The sequence below is a fragment of the Malaclemys terrapin genome, chromosome 21, assembly GCF_027887155.1.
Source record: "Malaclemys terrapin pileata isolate rMalTer1 chromosome 21, rMalTer1.hap1, whole genome shotgun sequence".
Taxonomy (NCBI): domain Eukaryota; kingdom Metazoa; phylum Chordata; order Testudines; family Emydidae; genus Malaclemys; species Malaclemys terrapin.
The window spans coordinates 1,570,482-1,589,279 of NC_071525.1; the positions used below are offsets into that span (position 1 = coordinate 1,570,482).

The 18,798-nt window shown below is 59.8% G+C and overlaps 1 protein-coding gene across 1 annotated transcript in view; it reads right to left on the reverse strand.

Moving 5' to 3' along the window:
* INTS3 (integrator complex subunit 3) overlaps positions 1-18,798 on the reverse strand; it is a 63,762-nt gene that overhangs the window by 21,191 nt on the left and 23,773 nt on the right. The window contains exons 7-18 of the mRNA XM_054010979.1: positions 15,428-15,572; positions 14,432-14,561; positions 11,555-11,652; positions 9,682-9,873; positions 9,307-9,394; positions 8,203-8,282; positions 6,274-6,365; positions 5,303-5,409; positions 4,615-4,734; positions 3,181-3,310; positions 1,606-1,660; positions 520-623 (exon numbers count right to left, since the gene is read on the reverse strand). Coding sequence (XP_053866954.1) covers positions 520-623; positions 1,606-1,660; positions 3,181-3,310; positions 4,615-4,734; positions 5,303-5,409; positions 6,274-6,365; positions 8,203-8,282; positions 9,307-9,394; positions 9,682-9,873; positions 11,555-11,652; positions 14,432-14,561; positions 15,428-15,572 — 1,341 coding nt within the window. The remainder of the gene's footprint in view (positions 1-519; positions 624-1,605; positions 1,661-3,180; positions 3,311-4,614; positions 4,735-5,302; positions 5,410-6,273; positions 6,366-8,202; positions 8,283-9,306; positions 9,395-9,681; positions 9,874-11,554; positions 11,653-14,431; positions 14,562-15,427; positions 15,573-18,798) is intronic.

The following is an 18,798-nucleotide window of genomic DNA, read 5'->3' on the forward strand; positions in this document are numbered from 1 at the left end:
AGAGCACCGCACTGCCCTCCCCAGCATTCAGGGTCTGACCGGCAGCACCCCATCGAATGGGCACAGATGCGGGGTGCGAGAGGCCACTGGCAGAATGGGGAATAGAACCCAGGAGTCCTGACTCCTACAACCAGGGGGAAGACTAGGAATTACCGGCTCAGCCTAGGAGGTGCCAGGTGGGGTCCTTGGATCTGGGGTCCCCAGGCAGCAAGGGGGGGCTCCCAGTGGCGTGGCGCTAGCTGCCACCCGTTACTCATGCTAAGCAGCGTGGTGGGGGGTGGTATGCGGTGCACTGGGAAGAACGGTCTCATTCAAGCCCTGGGTGCTGCAGCTGTCTGCTCTGGCTTTGTGCCGTTCGTGACAGCTCTGGTGGTGCACGCTGGGCCAGATACCGCCGGGGTTTCCTCTGCTCCGTGAAGCTGGGGCCTGTGGAGCAGTCACAGGGAGCAGCGGAAGTTGTAGTGAGAAAAACCCAACGGCCAGCGCGAAAGGATGAGACAGAGAAAAATAAATCCGTACTCCTCTGTGATTTCTTCTGGCAAGACCTCCCCGCGGAAGTGAGCCTTAAATAGCTCCTGCAGGCAGGACGCGAGGATGGATAACTGCTCGGAGTCAAAGTCCTCCTGGGGGAAAGAAAGGCGGGAAAAGAGAAAGTCGCTTAAACGAAGCGCGATCTCCGATCTTCACCCACCAGCTCAGGTCCAGTTGCAAGGGGCAGGGTGAGGGCCTGGCACTGCTGTCTATGGCAAGACACGCGAGTGCCACCAGATCTATCCTGTTGCTACGGCACGGCGACAAGAGCCGGCTGTCCGAGCTGGTTACCAGTGAGATGAGCCCCTAACAGACGCCTGGGTCTGCAGCACTTCACAATCACCGCGAGACACTCAGCCACTAATGGCTGGTAATTCAGGGCGACCGGAGTCGGAGCCACACAGCAGGCAAGAGTACTCTACTCCTGCGTGGGCTCAGCGCACGGGGCTCTCAAACGCAGCCCCCTGAGGACACACACGCAGCCTGGAGATGCTGCAGTGGGCACTGGCATGGAGCCCCGTGTGCTGCCCCATTTGGGACATGCTAGGTTCCTGGCAAGTGGCCAGCATGACCCCTGGCTGGCAGAGCATGGCTGAGGCCCCGCGGGAGCTTCTTGGGCTCTCACCCTGACGTGTGCCCCAGCCCAGCGCTATCAAAGCAGGGGGCATCTGTCATTTGGACACTTGAGATAAGCAAAACTGACAGGCCGCCCCCTTGGCTCAGTGCCCAGGGGCACTCGCCACAGCTAGCAATCAGGGTGGTAAATACGTCACTCAGACGGCCAGCGCGCCCCTCCTCAGAGCATCTGGGTCACCTCCCCCATGCAGTAATAATCCCCCCAGCCTCTGGCAGCGAGCCTGGGCACCCCACACTGCTCTGCAGCACCAAGACACTTGCACACGGGCGTGCTTCCCCCACAGGATGGTGCTGCTTCCAGGAGGTCTTTGCTTAGTCACATTTCTAAGTGGAAACGTGAGTCCTTGGATCACAGAGAGCCACCTCCGAGCCCCCCCCAGCCGCTCTCATGTCACCCAGCCTGAGGCAGGAGCGTCGCGTCCGGCTCTGGGCAGCTACCTCCAGGACTTGATCCACAATTTCCTGCATGACCTCACACTGGGCTTCCGTATCACTGCAGCAAAAAACAAGAGGCAATCCAAGTTACAGCGGGAGATAGCGAGAGCGGAGACAATGGTGCTTTGTACCCAGCCGGCTCTGCGCAGGGGCCCAAAGGACCCCAGAGCTGGAAGGGGGAGTTTCGGAGGCCCTGCTTCGCACTGCTCCGGCACGGGCAGGGAGGCAGGCAGGCCTACAAGCGCACACTGCAGAGAACATGCTACATTGCTACAAAAGCATTCTGCACACTTTATGGAAAGGCAAACAAACGAGCTAACAGCGTAAGATTAAACGCACTTAAAGCCGCCAGTGAGATCAGAGTGCCTTGCTTGGGTCTGGGAAGCAAAGAGCTTCGTCCGCCTGCTTGAGATGGAGCTAATTCCAAGGTCGCTGAGGTCAAAAGGGAGGACAGAGCATTCTGCAGGGCGTGGGGACAGAGGGAAAGGAGCTGCTCTCCCAGGGGACAGAGAGCTATCGGGACCCTGACTGGCCAGTATCTGCAGCGATTGTGGAGCAATGCCCCCAGCGGCCAGCAGGCCCAGCTAACCAGGTGTCGCGGAGTGTGGGGGGACACAAGGCCCTGCACCCCCGGCTTCCTGCGATTCACCATGACTCTCAGCCAGCCAGTAAAGTAGAAGGTTTATTTTGAAGACAGGAACACAGTCCAAGACAGGTCTTGCAGGCACAGACAACAGGACCCCCCCGCCAATTAGGTGCATCTTGGGGTCTCAGGGGCACCACAGCCCCCTGGGGGGGAAGGTCAGAGCCCCATCTGCCTGCCAGCCATTCCACCAGCCAGCTCCTGAAACTCTCTCCCCAGACTTTTTTTAGTTTCCTGGGGAAAGGTGTCACTTGCCCTCTAACCCCTTCCTGGGTTCTCACATTACATGCTCAGGTATCCTCCCTCACGGCCAGTCTCCCATCCCCCAATGCAGACCGTCCTAGCCAACCTCCCCTGCCTTCCCAGCCAACACTCCCCACTCAGCATTCAAAGGCCACATTAAGAACAGTCCCAGTTCGTCACACCAGGGAAAATCAATCCTCCCACCACGGCGCCTCATTCGCACGGAGGATTGCGCCGCTTGCCCCAGCTATGCTGCAGCTGTTGGGACGTGAGGGCAGGGGGGATAAACCCAGGCCCTGTGAGGGCACCAAGGATTGGGTGTGGCCCTGGAGATGGGGCAGGCTCCAGGCACAAGAGGAGAGCATGGGAAGGCTTCCCCTGCACTGTTGAGGCTGCCCCTGTTCAGGGGACAGAGACTCCGGGGTTCTCAGCCAAAATCCCTCGCGGCGTCCCACAGAGAGCGGCTCCGAGGCGGTTGCTCTGATATGCCTGGACAGGACCCCAGTGCCTGAGGGAGACCCCCGATAAAAGAGACAGCTCACGGACTTGTCCGAAGGAGGTGTGGGGGTCAAGCCCTCCTTCGCAGGGCTTTTGGTGCAAGTGTCTGCAGCGTTGCCTCGACAGCACTGAAGCACCCACATGCTGCTGCATGTAGAGACCCACAGAACAGAGAGCGACTGGCCAAGACCAACCTGCCCTTCTGCAGTAACAGGACTTTATCCTTCAAAGACTCGTCCAGCTGGTCCAGGAAAGGTGTGATGTCAACGGGCTCCTCAACGATGGTTTCTTTGATTGGATGGAACCTGAATTCCCTCTTCTTCCCTGCAGTGGAGAGAACAACTGAGGCTCAAGTGAGCTGCCTGCGTGACGGGGCCTGGAACGTGCTGGCACCACCGCAAACCCGAGCCACCAGCCAGACCCGACGGAAACCACTGCACCACCCCTGTGCTCAGCGCGGCACTGCTGGGTACAGGAGCACGCCACATTCAGCAGCCCGGTTTCCCGGCTCCACCGCCCCAGACGTGTGGGGTACGAGGTGGGACCTGGATCCCAAGTTCGGAGGCATTCAGGGCTGGGGCTCTGGGTCAGGCCCATCCCCAAATATTGGCACTCTGACTGTTATCCAAAGACCCCCAAGTGCTTTACTAAGTCAGAAGCCTCACAACCCCATGGGTAGGTAAAGGGGAGTGCTCAGAGACTGGCAAACTGAGGTATCCCGGCTACCTTCTACACCCGTCCCCAGTCCAGCAATGTGCCCCAAGTCACAGTGCACAGCAGGGGCGGGAGGGACAGAGCCCAGGACTCCCAGTGTCCTGCTCTGATCACTGCAGGGTGCAGTAGAGATGGTGCATCATGGAGCTATGAGGCTCAGATTGTCCAAGGTAACTGATGGCACTTTCAAGCTTCCGGTGTGTGGGGATTTGGGGCTGGCACGCCCAGCGCTCTGCAGGGCACCAGCCTGCGGCACTGCAGACAGCAACCCACCCATGGTCAGGCTGGGCTGCCCCACCCCACCCCATCCCTCTAATCAGAGCGCTGGGGAGACCACAGAGCTGTTCCACCAACGGCCAGCTGAAGAAATGATCCCAGGTGCCTGCAGCTTCTGAGAGCAGCAATTCTGGCCTCCAACAGACCAGCCAGCCCCATGGCCCCAGTCCAGATTCCCAGAGAGGCCTGCTGTGAGTGTAACGAAAACCAAATGTGCCAGCAGGTGTAGGGGCCAGAGAGGGCTGCCTGAGAAAAGAGCGAGCCTGTTCCCAAGCCAGCAGCGCACCACGGCTCGGCCTAGCCTGGTTCCCATTTCGGCGGGAGACTCAGACCCCAGGAGCCCGGGCCCACGTGACCTTCCCCGGCGCTTGCAGGGGTCAGCTTCCCGGCACCGGTTAATGACTGCAGAGCGCTCGGTAAATGCCCAGGGCCCCCTGCCCTGGGCTCAGCGACTGCTGTTTGCAGGGAAAAGAGGCTTTCTGGGAACTGCTCGTGGCTTGTTCTCTGGGGCCCGGTCACTGGGAAGGAAAGGAGGCAGTGAGCGCGCAGAGAGGCAAGAGGCCGCTAATTGCACTGGGTAAAGATAGCAGCACTTGGAGGGCATCACAGGCCAGTTCCCGCCGCACAAAGCCGCTCACCTTTGCTATTCAAGTCCTCTTCATCGTCACTAAAGGCAGCCTCGGCGTTGTCATAGCAACTGTCATCCTTGTCAGACATGTGATTGTCCATTTCCATGGAAACCGGCTCCTCAATTTTGACTGCAGAAACGAAGGCACAGGAGTCAGAATGGGAGCTGGGTTACCCTGGCCATTCAGAGCGCCCTGCGGACAGGGCAGAGTCCTGGGGCCACTCCACAGGTCTCGGAGAAGGGGGCAGTGCTGGTGAGGGACCCGGCAGTTTACCTGGGGGTGCCCCCAACCCACTGACACTATCTCGAAGCCCCACGCAGAGCACAGAAGGTTTCAGAGCCATGCATCGCCCTTCCTGCTTAGCCATCATCCAGGCCGGCAGGAGAACCTGAGGCCAGTCCCGGCTGGCGGTGCCCAGCAAGACGCGAGGCAGAGTGGAGTCCAGGGTAAAGGGCTGGCCGTGGTGGGCACCCAAGTTTGAGAGCTTTGCCCTAAGAGCCTGGCTTTCAGCGGTGCTCCCATGGCATTCAGCTGCTCTCCGGGGCTCGGCACCTCTGAAAATTGGTCTTGAGTTCCTAGATTCATGGCTGAAAAGCTCCAGCCCCCCTATGTAGCGCTGCCTCAGTGAGCCTGCAGCTCCAAGAGCCGTGAGCTGGCCAGGAAAGCCCCCCTCTCCCGGAGGACCCGGGTGCTCTACCTTCGATGGGCGGTGAGGGCGAGCTGCAGAATTCCGGGAATTTCTCCCTCAGCATGGCACGGAGCTCCTTGTCCAGCTTGGGGTTGTCAAACAGAGGGGCCAGGGGTCTGCGTGGGGAGGAGGAAAGGGATGAGAAATGGCCAAGCTAAGATGTATTTCCCGACCCTGCCCATGCACCAAACCAGCTGGCTCCCTACACCTCCCTCCTGGAACTGGGAGCCCAGAGCCGGAGCCCCCAGGCCCTGCGGCTGGTAGGCAGAGGCCCAGGCTCCCTTGCCCTGGAGGAAGGTCAGACTTTAGTGCAGAAGAAGGATCAATCGGCACTGGCACTTCCTGCCTGGCTGCTGGTCACCCAGCGTACCTGTACTGAGGGCAGCACGCCCACCCCCAACAGTGCCACCCACCCCATCTCAGAGCCTTTCAGTCCCCCCGGTGACAATGCCTCGTTAGGGGAACTAGTCAGGGGCCTGGGCTCCAGGTTCATCCCCCCCCGGGGCTGGGTGTAGCCTCACTTCCAGGAGAGCGCTCTGCTGGGTGAGCTGCAGGCCTGGGATGTCCCCTTCCCGCCTAAGGATCCGGTGGGTCTGTAACTCCGCTCTGAGGGCAGGGGGACCCAGCTGTCGCTAACAGCTGGAGCGTTTGCAGGCTGGCAGCAGATGTGAGGCAGGCTAGGAAGGCACCTGCATGTGGGTTCGTCTGGCAGTGCAGTGACATGTGCCCGCTGGAAAGGGTGGGAGCTCATCTAACCCACCCCTGGCCTGAGCTGTGGCTCTCAGGACCCTCACTCCCGGGCAGGATAAATCCATGGCTGTGTCTTACGCCACGGGCCATAGCCCAAATCAGTTCCCTGCTCTGTGAGGAGCCGTGAGAGGTTTGTCTTTGCTGGGCCAGAGACGGACGGAGCCTGGGCAGGGCAGGGGAGCGCAGCGCAGCACAGCGGTGTGATCGTATTGAACTGAATGCCTCCTTACGCCAGGACTCGCTTCTCCACGATGTGGGTGAGGGAATTGAACACGCCTTGCCGGACGTGAACCTCCAGCGGCGGGTAGAAGTTGGGAATGATCTGAAAGGGGGATGGAGAAAACAGAATTAGTGCAGCCCTCGGCCTGGCCCAGCTGTTTGGGAGGCCGGGAGGCTGCAGACCCGAGCCCGCCAGCCGAGGGGGTTTAGCAGCTTGTCACGAGGCCAGTTCACTGCCTGTCTGGAATCAAACTGCCCTGGCCACTTGAGCAGCAGATGAACACACCCCGCTGAACTGAGAGGGGGCAGCAGGAGAGGGTTTTACTCCCATCTCCCCTTCCCTCTCCCGTCCCAACACCCACGCCAGGTTAGTAAAGAGGCCACCCCAAAGCCTAATCTATGGCCTGGCTTAAGGGCCTGGACAACGAGGGCAGCATTTGGCTGCACACCCTAACCCCGCGTAGGAGTTTGCCCCTCGCTGCTCTCGTCCAGTTTTACTGCAGAGCCGAGCGTTTCGAGGGTCAGCCCCTGGGGTCGGGAGCGAATTGGGAGTTTCAGGGCAGCAGGGACGAAGGGGGCTCTGTGAACAGGGAGCGGTGACGGTAGGCAAACACCCACATTTGCTGCGCTTGGCGAGTGCCCTTGTGGATCGTGGCCCAACAGCAGGCTGTGCTGGGGCTAACTGGGGACAGAGGGAGCATCAAACCCAACCATCCTGACTCAACCCACTAGAGCCCACTGCTGGGAACAATCGCCAGAGTGAGGCATTACCCTGAGCCTCTCAGGTACCAATTCCCCCCCTTTCCTCCTGCCCCGGGGCTGGCAGCGTGAAGAAAACAGCTGCTGCGTGGGTCCGGGCTGGCCCCTCCCTACGCCAGCTCCTTGGACTGAAAATACTGGGCGTGTGGAGACTCCATGTGCAAAGCCTGACTCACTGCTCTGTCCACGCGCTGCCTGCCCCACCAGTACCCAGCTGGGCGTTTCTGCTGCTCTTCCATGATCCCCTCTCTGGGGGATGGCGCTTCGGCCTCCTCCTATCCCTGACACCCCCCGGAGAGAGCCTGCACTCCCTAAGGAGGCGAGGCGAGGCGTGGGCGGTAAGGTTAATTACATGCAAAGGACAGGACAGCACAGACCAGCTCTCCAGCTGGATGACAGCTCCTGTAATTGCTGCCGGCCTCTGCTCTGGGGCTAAATGCAAACCCGGTGACCTGCGCGAAGATGCATTAGTGCCACTGAGTATCCCCGGGCAGTGATCAGCGGTGCCAAGGTGCTGCCAGCCTCGGCAGCTGGTCAGATCACACTGAGTGATGGGCCACAACGCAGATCTCTCAGAGGGAGCCCCTGGGAACCAGCACAGCGCCTGGGTGACAGGCAGGGGGGACATCAGGGAATCCCCCCCGCCCCAGTGACCAGACAGAATGGCAGCTGTGCCCTCCACCCCTCTGCATCCTTCCCCCGCCGCTCTCCTTACTGTCCCTTCACACCTCTCCAGCTATCCCCGTGCTAAGATCAGCCTCCCGGCCCGTGGGCCAAGCACTAACCCCTGCCTTCACCCTTCCCCAGTGCCGCCCCTGTACGCCATCCTCAGGGGGCCCTCCTGGGTCTGAGCTGTCGCCCCGCTTGGGGGCCTGAGTTTGCTTTAAGCTCTTGGGGACAGAGACCTTCCTGATAGGCCCCCACTGAGCCGGGCTGGGGCTGGTTTCAGCAGAGCCGGGTGATGGCTCAGCCACACACCATCTGCTCGGCTGGTTTCCCCACCCAAGACATCGCTGTCAATGCAGCGAGGGTCCTCTCTGCCCCGTCAGTGGCTAGGAAAGGTCCCAGGGCGGGCAGGGGGTGGAACTGAGCCTGTCAGAAGAGCTGCCCCTTGCGAGCCCAGTCCCGCTGTACCAGCCGGGCAGTACAGGGACCTGGGGCAGGGTGTCTCTGCAGCTTACCCGGCACATGAAGTCCAGCAGCGTGGCTGTGATGGCAGGGTGGGGCTTCATGGAGTGATTCATCACCAGAATGGCCGGCTCTGGAAGGCAGAGAGCAGAAAAGCCGGTCACCCTACACTCCACACTGCGCCAGCACCTCACGGGCCCCCGCTGAGAACGGCAGACGGGACTGAGTGAAACCTCCTCCACGCACCCAGAGTGAGCCCCCTTTGCTCCTACACACCCCAGCCCCTTTCGCACTTCCCACCTCCCTAGAGCGTGCGCTTCGGGTCCCAGGTCAGAGCAGTGCCATCTGCTGTCAGTCCTGCCCTTGTGCCAGTGGATCCCAGCAGCCCCCCACCCTGGGGCTCGAGGGAAGGCTGTGTGATCACACTGCCTGCCTGCCTCCCTCCCTCCCCCGCGCTTTGGCCCGCACAGGCAGGGGCGTTCCGTGGCCAGCCACAGAGCCCAGGGGAGACGTCTGCTGCTGCAGGCACAGAAACCACAGCTCAAAGCGGCTCCATCAAAGCAGCTCTCGTGCCAGCTTGCAAAGCCCTGCAGGATTCAAACAGGGCCGGGGAGGGGGAGCGGGGCTGCTTGGAGACGAGTTATCAGGCTCTAGCTAGCGAACAGACCCCGTTATCACCACCCGCTTTGGAACTCCTGTCCAAGCGGAGAGCTCCTGGCTTTGGCTCCGGCTCCAGGGGCCTGGACTCCGGAGAGGACTGGGCTGCACACTGCCAGGGGAAAGAGATACATCCAGCACTCACCAGCCTCCCCGCTGCTTTGCGCAGAGCACAGGCCTGTGTCGAGACACGGGGCATGTGGGATGGGACCTGCCTGTCCCTCTAGGAACTGGACCGAGAACAAATGAACTCACTTCACGCAGGGTACAGCTGAGAGTCACTACTGAGCGAGAGGCGGAAGACTCCCTCTCCCAGGCCACCCCCGTGAGCTGGCCAGACCCTGCCTGGCTCTGGGCTAGAGGCTCTGTGGAGCCAGGCAGCTGTGGAGATTTCAGTATTGGCTGGGAAAGCAGGAGAGTTGGGCGTTGGGGGGGATGCAGGGAAAGGGGCTGGTGCGTCTGCCCCGGAGGAGGGCGGGGAGGCGGCGAGCACACGGTACCTATGTTCATGATGTTGTCCTTCTCGGGGCTGAAGAAGAGCCAGTCGTAGAACAGGGCAAGCTTGGCATTAGAAGCAGCAACGTTGGACTAGGGGAAGAGAAGCCACGTGATCAGGACGGCAGCAGTCTTCCCCCAGCCCGCGCCCCCACGTATCTTCCGCTGCCCCGGTTCTGCCAGGCCCTGCCCCTGCCTTGTTTTAAAAGAAGGAAGAGTGGCTGGAGCCGGAAGCTGGGAGACAGAGATCCAGCTTCCTCTTGGAAAATCCAGCCCATGTCTCTGTCACACACTCCCCCAGAGACTTGCCCAGACAAAGATGGGCACCCTGGGCTCTCAACCGGCACTGGGCATGTTACCCCCTTGCCCCACACACTCACCGTGCAGGTGGTGAGCAGCCAGCCAATGATGGCCCAGCGAGGGAGGATGTCGGAGCTCAGCACCTCGTTGGACGGATGGACCACCCCACAGATGTAGCGGATGAGGTCGCAGCGCAGGGACTGGCTGTCTGGGGTGGACAGGTACTGCCGCTGGAACCAGTCCTGGTACCGCTTCTGCTGGCCAAACCGCACCTGGAGGGGGAGGAGAAACACACTGGTAGTGGCAGACACACCGAGTCTGGTTCAGAGACAAGAGTATCTGGTAGGACGGGCCTGGGACACGGAGCCTTCATTTCTGAGCTGCCGTGGTTCCAATCCAGCGGAGGCTGCAAGTGGCCAACAGTAGCCAAAGCGACTGTCCAGCACATCCCTGGGCAGCATCAGCAGAGGCCGAGGAGTGAAAGGGCCCCAGAGAACAAACTCCCGCCACCATCTCCCCTGCTTCACTAGCTGGATGGACAGAACCAAGCTTCTGGCCAGAGACGCCCTGTGCCCCAACAGCCCACGATGCACCCTCCGGGACCCAGGTCCAGCTCTCAGACCTTCGTTTCCTTCCCACGGCAAGCGGCCGCAGCACGAGGAGGAGACAAGCTTCGCTTGCAAGGGGAAACGAACCCTGCCTGGTGTTTGGCCACTGAGAACGGCTGACCCTGGTGTCACTGTGGGGTTCCCATCCCCTCTGGGAAGGGGCTGCAGCTTGGCAGAGCTCAGCTCACCCACCACGCAGCAGCCATATAGAAAAAGCAACCCCCCAGAAACCAGCCAGCCCGCCGCAAAGCTCCCCGGCCAAGCCAACGTAATGCCTTTTAATGAGCGTCTCGGCACGCTTCGCTCAGCTCCGGCTGGCCACTCTTCCTTCCCTCCACCGGCGTACGGTGGCCAGAGTGGGGTTAAAAACATGAGCGTTCGCCAGACTCCTGACTCCAGCTTCCATACACCCCCCCAGTGCAGAGATCTGCTACCCCAGCCACGCAGAAACCAGCAGCAGAGGCACGAGCTCTCCTCCCCCCGCCACCCAGCAGCACACCCTGACACCGTGGGGCGAGAAGGCGATGCCTGGCCCATTCAAAGGCCACTAAACCAGACAGCCTAAGGAAACACTCAGTGGGAAGCCCTTCTACATCCGGGGCCAAATTCTATTCTTGGCCACACTAGTGTGAACCCAGAGCAACTCCAATGAAGTCATATGGAGTGACTCCAGATTGACACGGCTGTCAATGAGCAAATCAGCTGGTGCACCCGCTCTCCTCCTGCCACACCCCTCTCCCGGGGGACGCTGGAGTTGGCGGAAGACCCAGCTTTCCTGGAAAAACTGAAAGGCCCAGCCAAGGGGGCGCCGCTTCCCCCATTCTGCTGACCCCAGTGCGCCCATGGCAACCAGCAGCTGCTGCTCAGTCACTGGGTCAAACCCAGACCAGGCCGGTGGCAGCCAATCTCTTGTGCTCAGGCCCGTTCAACCACCGCCCTGGCCCCCTTGTAGGGAGGAGAGTACCTGGGTCCCAGGCGGCGAAGCACTCTCCCAGCCCGAGGGTGGGCTCTTCAAGCCAGGGCTGAGCCACCCCAAAGGACACCCTGGAGGGACCCTGCTCGTACGGGGCTGGCTTTGGGGATTACCAAGGGGCCTCTGCTTTCCAGAGCTGTCAATTTGGCACCTTCCCCAGTGCTAAGGTCACACTTACTTGCCTGCACCTTCACCTGCAAAGAAACCGGCCTTCGCCCAGCCGGCTGCACCAGGAGGATGGATGGGGCAGGGAAGAAGCTCTCAAAGGGCCCCCACCCTCTAGAGCTCATGCACCCCCAATCCCATTGTGACCGACGGTACCGATTCCCCTCTCCCCTGGCTGGGATCCCTCTGGAAGGGCAAAGCTGTTACCCGGGATGTCATGAAGAGCAGCTTGGTTTCCATGTCAGGGGTGAGACGACAGGCCAGGAACTTGCGAGAGGTCCTCAACTGAAGGAGCTGCAGGACACCTAGAAAGAGGAAAAGCCAAGAGGTCTGTACCTGCGCACCCCCAGCCAGAATCACCATGGCATCTGGGGAGAGCAGATCCCACTGTCCGCACTGGCTCCTGGCCTCACAGCGGCTCCGAAAGTTCCGGTTAGACCAGAGCTTTGGGTATCGGCAAGGGGGGGAGATTTCGCTGAGGCTCCTGCACTAACCACTAGCTCTGGGGCCCATTCGCGCTGACCCTCTCCACCAAGGCTGCCAGCAAGAGACCAGTGAGTGTCAGCTGTGACGCAGCCACCTGTCTGCCATGTGAGCCGCCAGCTTGTCTCAGCTGCCCTCGAGCCAGCAGGCCTTTGGGCCCCCATGGCATGGCTGTCCAATGGCACTGGGGATGGGGGTCCTAGTCCTCAGGGCTAGACGGGAGAGGAACCCCCAGAAGGCGAGGGGAAAGCTCCACCGGAAGACAACGAGGGAGAGAGAGGTCTAGATGAACTAGGTCCCAGAGGCCGGAGCCAGGCGAGGTGTGAGAAAGGGAATCTGTGATACCGGCAGAGGCGGCCTGTCGTTCCCTGGCAGGACTTGACTGATTTACAGATCTGCTCGCTCTGACGCAGGTGCAAGGGATCAGAGTTACGGACACCAGGTGCACTTTGGTCTGTTGGCATTGAAACCATTTCAATACACCCGAAACCCCATCCTCACCTCCGGAGGGTGGGTGGAGAGGAGACAGGTTTTGCCTGCTTACAAGCAGAGAGCCTGAATGCTGGCTCCCGGGAGCTCTGCATGGAGTGAGCTGCACATCAGGGAAAGGCAACCTCAAAGAAGCCTTGCTTAATAAATGCTCCCAGCACCCACCAGGTGCTCGGGAGGGAACAATCACAGCTCCCTGCGTGCCCAGCTCTCCTCTCTGCCAGCCCCAGCACTTTGCGACAGGCTCTCCTGGGCCTGCCCAGCCTGGTGAGGTTCACAGCACATGGGATTGAGTCAGGCTCAAACCCGAAAGCAGACGTGAATAGCCAGCTGCCAGAGGTAACTGCGGTCCTGCAGCGTGCTCAGGCCAGGCTCTCAGCAGTGCACGAGGGCAGAGAACAGCAGCACAAAACCAAACACCTCCACCGAGGCAAAGTGCAGCAGGAAGATTCGGGGGGGGGGGGGGGGGGGGGGGGGGGAAACGAGGACACACCGTATGGCCCTACAGCACGAGGCGCCAGCTGTGTGGATGCTGGGGACAGGAGACAGATGGGGACAGCTGCGGACTCATTTCCCCGGGTGAGGAGGAAGTTGCTGGGAAGCTGGAGTAGCGCCTGTGAAGTGCCCAGGGACGAACAGCTTCAGCGGGAGGTCGGGGTAAATTCTCAGTGAGTTTAGAGTGGCAGGAAGAAGCAGGGCTGAGCACCTGGAGAGCGAGGACCTCTCCCTACCCTAAGGATGGGCAGGGCTGAGCACACCAAAGCCTCCAGAACCACGTCCCAGCCCCAGCACCCAGGGACCCTCCTTCAGGGACGTGGAGAGCTCAGTTACGGGGCCCCTTCAGCCCTTGGCCTCTCCGCCAAGGCTGCCAATCATGGGGGTGGGCCTGGCAAAGGGGAAGGTGGCTGGGATCAGGAGGCTTAATGAGGTTTTGATTAGAAGATACATGTTGGGAGCTTGCCTGAGTGGAGCCAGAGTTCTTTAAAGTGCCATTAACACGGCCCCCCGGGACAAGGCATTGGGATAGTGGACTTTCAAGTCCTCCTTCGGAAAGCTCATTAGAACTGCTGCAGAACAGCTAACGAGGAGACGGCCTCCAGAGCAGGGAATAATTTATACTGAGACATAGAGAGATCTAAAATAAAACAAGCCTATTTTAATCAGGCCTGTGCGGCGAGCTCTGTAACGGAGTGTTCCTGCTCGTCAGGTGTGCCAGCACACTGGGGAAGGATAATCACAGCAGCATCTGCTGCCCTAGCTCGATAGTTCAAAGGTTCCCCAGCTCTCTTTCCCGGGGAGTTTGCAGAACCCAGACGCTTTCCATCACTGGGAACCACCTTCAGCTTTGTTTTCAGCTCAGACAATTAAAAATATTCATTACAATGAAGGAAGCTTTTAAGTCCAGAACATGTAATCAAACTGCACCATGTTTTCCTGGGGTCTGGCTGCCTTCTCCCTACTTGTAATGAAAGCTGGCTGAATTATTAATCATGCCACCTGGAAGGCTGAGAGCCCAGATGTGCACCAGGCCCTTGCGGTACGTAAGGAAATGGGGAAGCCACTTGGGGGACAGCCTGTGGCAGAAGACCCAGCCCAGCTCCTTAGCTGCCCATGGCCAAGGGGGCAGCAGGCAGGGCACATCTTACTGTGTTTAAGCGTGGGCCAAGAGTGGCTTTGGAGGGGAATCGGGCTCTGCTTAGAGCTGGACTCACAAATGCCCTTTTAGAGGTGCGTGCGCAGGGGAGCCCAGCCGAACAGACCGGGATATCGGAGCTGAGAAGCAGCTAGCAGCTGGAACTCTGCTGAGGATTTAGGTCTGGCCCCAGGCGAGTCATGGAGCCCCGAGGACGAGGGCTCTGCTGGAGGGGAACAAGCTACTGCACTGGATTCTCCCCACACGCTCTGCCCACAGTCCAGCAGCGCAGACTAAGCGGTGCGGACAGTCCTCACTCACAACCGCCTGGCCCTTGCGCTTGGCTGTGCCTAGCTATGAGGATGCAAAGGTGTGTGCGCACAGGCGCTGGGACACCACGCGTGGCTGACCTGCGGCCAGAGAGCCCTGGCAGAGGCTCCGCAGGGTAACCTCCCCTCCGCCCCCGGTGCCCCACCTACCTGTGAACTGGGCGCTCAGCGCCTGCGGATTGTGGATAATGTCTTTCCAGAGCTGTTCAAACTCGGGTATCCTAGCAACGTTCTGCAAGAGTCTCACCAGGTCCCGGCCAATCATGAAGCAGTCCATGAACTTGGGAAAGGGAGAGGGGAGATCATGTATTGTTTACCTGAGGAGGGGGCTGTGGGGAGGGGTGGGGGAGGGACCGGGAACATTCAGTTCTTGAATCTGAGAGCAGCTCTGGATGATTCACTCTCCTGCCCTGGCAGGCTGTTCTGCTTTTGAAGACAGCAGGTTCTAAAGAGGCTGGGTGACAGGCGGGAAGGTCAATGGCTATTTTAAAATGTTCTCTGGTGTAAAACAAACAATGGGGCCGTAAATCTAGTGCTTTATCTCCACAACTGTGGACAGGCCCTGAAGCTCAGCGCTTGATGCTTGAGCCGACATGCCCAGCTCAAGAGAAGGCGGGGAGTGTGGGGGGGAGACAGATGTGGGGTGCAGGGGCTGACCCCTACCGGCTGCGGAGAGCCAACCCCCAGAGCCCTCCAGCCTCCTCTGCCAAACTGGGGGTTCTGTGGCTTCTAGCACATGGGTGGAGATTGGCTGCCACGCTCCACTCAGCCAGCTGCACACCTGAGATGCTGGCATTTTGGGCGGCTGCAGCTGGCCAATCAGAAGGCATCGGTGCCGGTGATGAGCTTGGGCCTGGACACAGGCCCCACAGGAACAAGCCCCATCAAACCAGCTGTTCTCAGTGCCAGGGGGAAGAGAGCTGGGCTGAGAACACGCCAACCAATGGGCAAACTTCCAGTCGGGCATGCAGGGAGCAGAGCCCAGTGAGCCGCTGCCCGCACCCCAGACTGGCAGGGCTCAGGCTCCTGGCGGAGGAAGGACCACAACAGGTGTCTGCTGGGACAAACAGGTCTCCCCCCGCCTCCACAGCTGCACCCAGACACTCCCTCGGAGGGGGAACGCTCCCGCTGCCAGCACCCCCTCACCCGTTCCCGGAGCAGGGAGATGCAGAAGTCCACCTCCTTCTGGCGCAGGGCCTGGAGCTGCGAGGTGCCGTGATGGTCCACGATGAGCCGCAGGTAGGTGTACACGGCCATGGCAATCAGGATACTGCTCTTCAGCACCCACTCTCTGGAAGCAAGCGAGGGACAGCGCCTTGAGCCAGCACCACCCTCCTCCAGCCGAGACCTGCCAAGCGCTTTCCAGCCCAGAGGTGGGGGAACTGAGCCATGGGAGGAAGCAACTTCTCCACGGTCCCAACTCAGCAGGTCCTGCCCCCCAGCCCTGCTCTAAACACTGGATCACATGCTTTCCCGGAAGGGGTCAGGAGCAGGACGACACAGCTTACCCGGACTATGGCGAGAGCCACTCACCTCTCCCCTGCAGCCTATCTGTCGAGGCCCCAGGCCCATCAAATCCAGCTTCTTGTATCCCCCAGCCCCCAGCTGGCACATGCTCAGCCCGGCTCACCCCGGGGGAAGCACTCGCCACACAGGGACACAGGCTTTTTCACCCAGCACGAGTGTGCAGGGTCCCCCACTTGGGGACTGCGTTACAAGCCGCAGGGCGTCTCTCCCCCTGCAGAAGAGCAGATGGCACCGCCCTAGGCTCAGGGAGCCACAAGCTAGCATTAGAACATCCTCCTCCCCCCGGCCCCAGCTCTGTGCCTCCCATGCTGGCCATTTGGTCTATGCCCTCATCCACCCAGTGCTGCGTCTCCGCCACATCCCAGCCCTGCCAGCGATCCCTCCCCTCTCTGCCAAGAGCCTGGCTTCTCCCATCTGCACTGCCAGCAGTCTGGTTTCCCTGGGTGGACAGACAGTTCTGCATACATTTACAGGGCCAGCTGTGGCACCCCACAGGGCAACTGTGTATGCCGGTGACAAGGGGAATCAGCTGTTGGGGCAGAGAGAAGCTTTCAGCACCCAGCAGCTCTCATGGCACCAATAGCCTGGACCCAGTGCACACAACACAGGGTAACTAGAAGTAGGGAGATGTCCGATGCCCGGCATTAGATGGCACGAGATGAGCTTTCATTCTTCCCAGCTCAGCCTGTTGGAGCAGATGGCTCCAGCAAACGTTGGGAGCATCCGGACCAGTCACACGCCACTGATGTTAACAGAGCATCAGCTTTCGAACAGCAACTCCTCGCGTGATCAGGCTGTGCCGCCGCCCCGCTCGCATACTGCGCACATCATACAGTGCGCAATCTGGCGCTGCAGAAAGATGCTGTGCCCCGCGGCTATGGGACAAGCGGCCGCACGGGAGCAGGCTGGGTGTGTACCCGTATTTTCAGTGAGCACAGCAAGAATGGCTCTGGCAGCCTTCAGTGGCACGCCAGCTAGCAAGCCAGGTGCTGCCCTCGCTCGGCGGAGCAGGAACGCCAGGAGAAGCAAAGGAAAAGGCAGAGTTTAGGAACGGGAGGGTGGACGGACTGAGACCAGCGTAACAGGCTGCCCACCAGGGAGATGCATGAGGTTATCGACTTGGCTCCTCAGCAGAGGGGCTGGGAGCAGCATCAGATGAGACACATTTGGGCAACACACTGGACTCAGCGCTGCAGGGACCAACCCTGCCTGGGAGAAGGGGGAGGGGCTGGGAGACTAATCAGACCTTTCCCTCCAGTGCTAAGTCCTAAGCACCTGCCCCCCTCAACACCTGGGTCGCTAACCCAGGTAACTGCCTCCAGCATCCGACAAGGATGGGCCCTCGCACGCTGCAGACAGTGACCCTCCTGGCCCATTATAGGACTGAAGCTGACTTCTCCCAGATGCATTAGAATCATAGAATATCAGGGTGGGAAGGGACCTCAGGAGGTATCTAGTCCAACCCCCTGCTCAAAGCAGGACCAATCCCCAACTGGCCCCTCAAGGATTGAACTCACACCCCTGGGTATAGCAGGCCAATGCCCAAACCACTGAGCTATCCCCCTCTGGAGCCAGGCCAGCAGGTGACTACGTTTTGCTGCCCATCTAGCTAGTTACTTTGACCACCCTCCCCGTGCAGTGCCCGGGCCCTAACAGGCTCCAGAGGACAGGCACACAGGAGTTCTGGGACTGAGACCTTTGTCTCCCCACACGCTCTCACCTGCAGTTCCGTACTGCTGCCATTTACCTAGGGTGACCTATTCCCTCCGGACCCCTGCAGCACCAGAACTGATTCCCTCCAGCTGAACACAATGACCAATACTGCCGGCCAGTAAATTACCCAGCCTTGCTATTTGCAGCCATGAACTGGGAATGGGCCAGACTAGCTCGGTGCCTTTAGTGTGATTGATAATCACCCCCATGGCTCGGCTGGGCAAGCTGTAAACCAGAGCTCTGCACAAGGGTCACTGCGTATGCCACAGCTGTAACTCCAGGAGATAATGGCTCAATGGCAAATGAGTCAGCTGCCCTAAATCACCGGGGGTGGGGGGGGGGAAGAGCCCACGAAGATGTGACACGTGTTTGCTTTCCCAGGCACTCTAGACTGCCCCTAACCCCTGCGCTAGCACACAGCTTAACCAGGCAGTGGAGCTGTCTGGACTGGCAGCAAGAAGCGGGGGGGTTGAAGTTGCATCTGGGCAGTGCCTGGAATCCTTAAGGAATGAAGCCTGGTAGGCTGTCAGATCAGTTTCCTCCTCTCGCCGACCAAGGTGCGTACAAACATAAAACCATTGTCAGAAGGGGTCAAGAGGCCGCCTGCAGCCCCAGGATTAATGGATCCGGCAGGCAGAGCAAATGAGCTTTTTCGAAAACATTTAGAGGCAGTGTCATGTTCGCTTGGCCATTAGCGGCCAGTGGCTATATTATCCAGCCTAGCAGAGGTGGCGCGCTCGCCTCCTCTCCAAGGCAGCCGGAGCTCAGGGAGTGGCTCTGCTGTTGCTGTATTTAATTAAACCAAGCAGTCGACATTCTGAATGCAGAATTAGATTTTCTCATGTGCTGTTTAATTAAAGTCTTGGCTTCCCCCTAATCAAAGGATATAAATCCCAGCAAAGAGCTGCAGGTTCTCCCTGCAGGCGCATTCCCAGGGCTCGGCTCTGCTTGTGCTCAGGCATTCTCTGATCTGCTACAGACCGTGCTGTGGAAAATCGAGCAATGCCTCCAAATGGGGCTTAGCCTTTCCCCTCACATCGTTTCCCCGACAAGCTCCTCTCCTCAGGGGAAATCTCCTGGGATTGAATGCGCTGGGCTGGCTTCTGCAGATCCCAGGCCAAATGTGGCTTTGAATCACATGGGAGAGAAGTTGCTTTTCCCCCTGCAAACATTTTCTAGTCATTTGTTCGCAAGCAAAACCAGAACATAATTTGGCAGGATGTGCAGGCTGCTTCAGAGGAGCCCCTGGAGCCGAGCAGCAGTGGTGCCGGGACAGG